The 3,737-nt window shown below is 53.3% G+C and overlaps 1 protein-coding gene across 1 annotated transcript in view; it reads left to right on the top strand.

The window, feature by feature from the left end:
• Positions 1-2,535: 2,535 nt before the first annotated feature.
• The window catches only part of NOL12 (nucleolar protein 12), a 17,909-nt gene continuing 16,707 nt past the window's right edge, over positions 2,536-3,737 (top strand). The window contains exons 1-2 of the mRNA XM_011979136.1: positions 2,536-2,618; positions 2,804-2,895. Of these exons, the coding sequence (XP_011834526.1) occupies positions 2,536-2,618; positions 2,804-2,895 (175 nt within the window). The remainder of the gene's footprint in view (positions 2,619-2,803; positions 2,896-3,737) is intronic.

Genomic DNA, 3,737 nt, shown 5'->3' with positions numbered 1-3,737 from the left:
CACAATCTCAGCTCACTGCAACCTCCACCTCCTGGGTTCAAGTGATTCTCCTGCCTCAGCCTCCCAAGTAGCTGGGACTACAGGCGTGTGCCACCACACCCAGCTAATTTTTGTATTTTTGGTAGACATGGGGTTTTACCATGTTGGCCAGGATGGTCTCCATCTCTTCACCTCGTGATCTGCCTGCCTCAGCCTCCCAAAGTGCCGGGATTACAGGTGTGAGCCACCACGCCCAGCCTGAGCCTTCACTTTTCATCTCCAACCACTGTGGGTGGGAGTGGAGCCCTGGTAAACCAAGCAGGTCGAAGCCTGGGACTGGGAGGAGACAGACCAGCTGCAGAAGGTGACTCTCTGGGCACCTTCAGCCAGGGTTATGCCTCTACCCAGGAGGGTGCCAAGGGTAGCCTTAAGGCACTGCCACTAAGGGGCAGAAGCAGCTGGTCAGAGGTGCAGTCCAGCACCCTAAGGGAGCCCCCTGCTGGGCCACAGGAACTGAAAGGCCAGGCCTGCAGTTTAAGGGTAACTTCCTCGCAGGATCCCACATAGATTTCCCCCAAGCAGAGGAGCTGTATGGAATGAATTCAGCATTCTGGAGTGCTGTACTTATTGCCTGCCTCCTTCCAAAACTCAGTCAGGATACAAAGATTAGCTGGCCGTGATGGCAGGTGCCAGTAATCCTAGCTACTCAGAAGGCTGAGGCAGGAGAGTCGCTTGAACCTGGGGGGCGGAGATTGCAGTGAGCGTCACGACACTGCACTCCAGCCTGGGTGACAAGAGCCAAACTCTGTCTCAAAAAAAAAAAAAAAAAAAAAGCGAAAAAAGTGGATGAAGGATTCTGGCGCACAATCCAAGTGATTAAAAATCCCCTTCAGGTGTTGTTTCACTACAATCTTTCACACTCATGCCCTCCATTCTCAGTTGAGGATGTTATTACACACTCATTCCACTTTTGGGCAAAGTGAGGCACAAAGAGGGAAGATGGCTTGTGCAGAAAACACGTGTATGCATGCCTTATGTTGTACAAACTTGACATAACTCACTTCCTCATAATCACAGCTGTCAAAGTTTGGTCCATGGACTAGCAGCATTAGCATCACCTGAGAACTTGCTAGAACTGGAAATCCACTCAGAAACTTCTACTGGATCAGAAACTCCTGAGTGAGGCCCAGCGATCCAGGTTTTAGCAAGCCCTCTAGGGGATTCTGATGTATGCCAAAGCTTGAGAACCACTGTCTACAACAACCCTATGAAGCTACTATCCCTCATTTTACAAATACGGTGAGGCACTGTGAAGGCCATTGGTCTTGGACCACACAGCTGTAGGTGGGGTGCCAGTATACAAATCCAGGCAGTTTGGCTCCCTCTTGGAGACTACCAACGAGTTGACATCAGAATCTAAAGTAGGGGCCAGCACCGTGGCTCACACGTTACACCCGGGAGGATGAGTACGCACTTTGGGAGACCGAGATGGGAGGATTACTTGCGGTCAGGAGTTCAAGCAGCCTGGTCAACATGGTGAAAACTTATCTTTACTAAAAATGCAAAAATTAGCAGGGTATGGTGGCGCACGCCTGTAATCCCAGTTACTCAGGAGGCTGAGGCGGAGAATTGCTTGAACCTGGGAGGCAGGGGTTGCAATGAACCAACATCGCGCCACTGCACTCCAGCCTGGATGACAGAGCAAGACTTCACCTCAAAAGTAATAATAATAAATTAAAGAAAAAAAAATCCAAAGTAGGGTTAGTGTCATGCGCGTCAGTGTGAAGAGACCACCAAACAGGCTTTGTGTGAGCAACATGGCTGCTTATTTCACCTGGGTGCAGGCGGGCTGAGTCGGAAAAGAGAGTCAGCGAAGGGAGATAAGGGTGGGGCCATTTTATAGGATTTGGGTAGGTAAAGGAAAATTACAGTCAAAAGGGGGTTCTTCTCTGGCGGGCAGGAGTGGGGGTCACAAGGTGCTCAGTGGGGGAGCTTTTTGAGCCAGGATGAGCCAGGAAAAGGAACTTCACAAGATAATATCATCGCTTAAGGCTAGAGCCAGCCGTTTTCACTTCTTTTGTGGTGGAATGTCATCAGATAAGGCGAGGCAGGGCATTTGTACTTCTTTTGTGATTCTTCAGTTACTTCAGGCCATCTGGGCGTATATGTGCAAGTCACGGGGGATGCGATGGCTTGGCTTGGGCTCAGAGGCCTGACAGTACAGAAATTTTTGGCCATTCACGAGTAACTCCATATTGAGTGTGTGCCAGGCACAGTCCTAGGCAATCGGGTCCAGGGGACCTCGCTCTCACTGAAGCGACTCTGGGGAGGGGCTGGAGCTGGGAGTCATGGAGAGGTCAGAGAGCAGCGCTTCATGCGTGAGAAGAGGGAAGAAAACGAGCTGGGAAGTCCCTTTAAAAGGCGGGGCCTGGCGGACGGAACTGCGGAGCGACGCTGAGGTGTGCGCCTGGGAGGAAGAGTACGCTACACCCGGGAGGATGAGTACGTTACACCCGGAAGTGTCTCCAGGGAGAGGAAGTCGTGCGCCTCACCGGTATGGGCCGCAACAAGAAGAAGAGGAGAGATGGTGACGACCGGCGGCCCAGGCTCGTTCTCAGCTTCGACGAGGAGAAGAGGCGGTGAGTGGCAAAGCCGGACCGGACTCCCCTCGAGCTGTTTTTCGCGGCCAAGGCCAGGTCTGGGGCCGAGCACGCTCCCGCGGAGGGCTCTTCCGGCCCCGCCCCCTGGCGTGGCTAGAGAACTCCTCTCGGCCTCCCAGCTCCGGTTCCCGCTTCTCCCTTCTCGGTCTCCCCACCTCGCCTAGTGTTTCTGCGCCGCCAGACAGCCGGCAGCTCGGGTCTCAGAGGCGTGGCTTCGACCACCCTAGCCCAGCCCAGTCCATCGGCCCGGCACACAGTAGGCGCCCAGCCGTGGCTGGCGAATGATGAGTCACTGAAATGAGAGTGGCCTAAGTTCATTCATTCGCTCTCCAGACATTTATTGGGCTCCTTTGGTGTGCTAGGTCCCCTATCAGGAAAGTGAACCCTTGAGCCTCAGCGTCCGGCCAGACAAATAAATGGCACATGGTAGCGGGTCAGCGAAAAGCCCAGTGCTGGACTGTGGGACAAAATGGGAAGAGAGCAGCTGGCACTGCGGAGATGAGAAGGGGCTGAGATCAGACCGAGGGAGAGAGGGTGGGAAATGCTGGGCATCGTCAGGAAACTCCTAGCGTGCATCAACAGGCCGTACAGGCGAGTTCAGGGTCAGGTGTCTTGGAGACATGGTGTTGGTCCAGTGCAGGGTTTCTAAAGGTCTGGATGAGGGTGGCCTGAAAGCCCTGTTGAGAGAGTAATGAGGTTTGCCGGTGTGGAAGGGGTTACCCCATGTACTGTGTGTGCCCCCGCACCTGGCCCTGTTCCCTGAACCTGAGATCCCTGGAGAGTATTGAGTGGAAAGGGGCAGTATCTCCTTTATTTTCCTAAATGTGTCCTTTCTTTAAACTTGGGCAAGTAACCTAGACTCTGTGCCTCAGCGTCCCCATCTGTAAAATGGAGATTGCTACCCACTGCACAGGTTGTTGTGAGGGTTTTTTGTTTGTTTGTTTGTTTGTTTTTGTTTTTGTTTTTTTTTTGAGACGGAGTCTCGCTCTGTCGCCCAGCCTGGAGTGCAGTGGCCAGATCTCAGCTCACTGCAAGCTCCGCCTCCCAGGTTCACGCCATTCTCCTGCCTCAGCCTCCTGAGTAGCTGGGACCACAGAC

Source organism: Mandrillus leucophaeus, unplaced genomic scaffold (assembly GCF_000951045.1).
Source record: "Mandrillus leucophaeus isolate KB7577 unplaced genomic scaffold, Mleu.le_1.0 Scaffold2, whole genome shotgun sequence".
Taxonomy (NCBI): Eukaryota; Metazoa; Chordata; class Mammalia; order Primates; family Cercopithecidae; genus Mandrillus; species Mandrillus leucophaeus.
The sequence above is the reverse complement of the archived record's forward strand: the minus strand, read 5'-3'. Positions and strand labels throughout refer to the sequence as shown.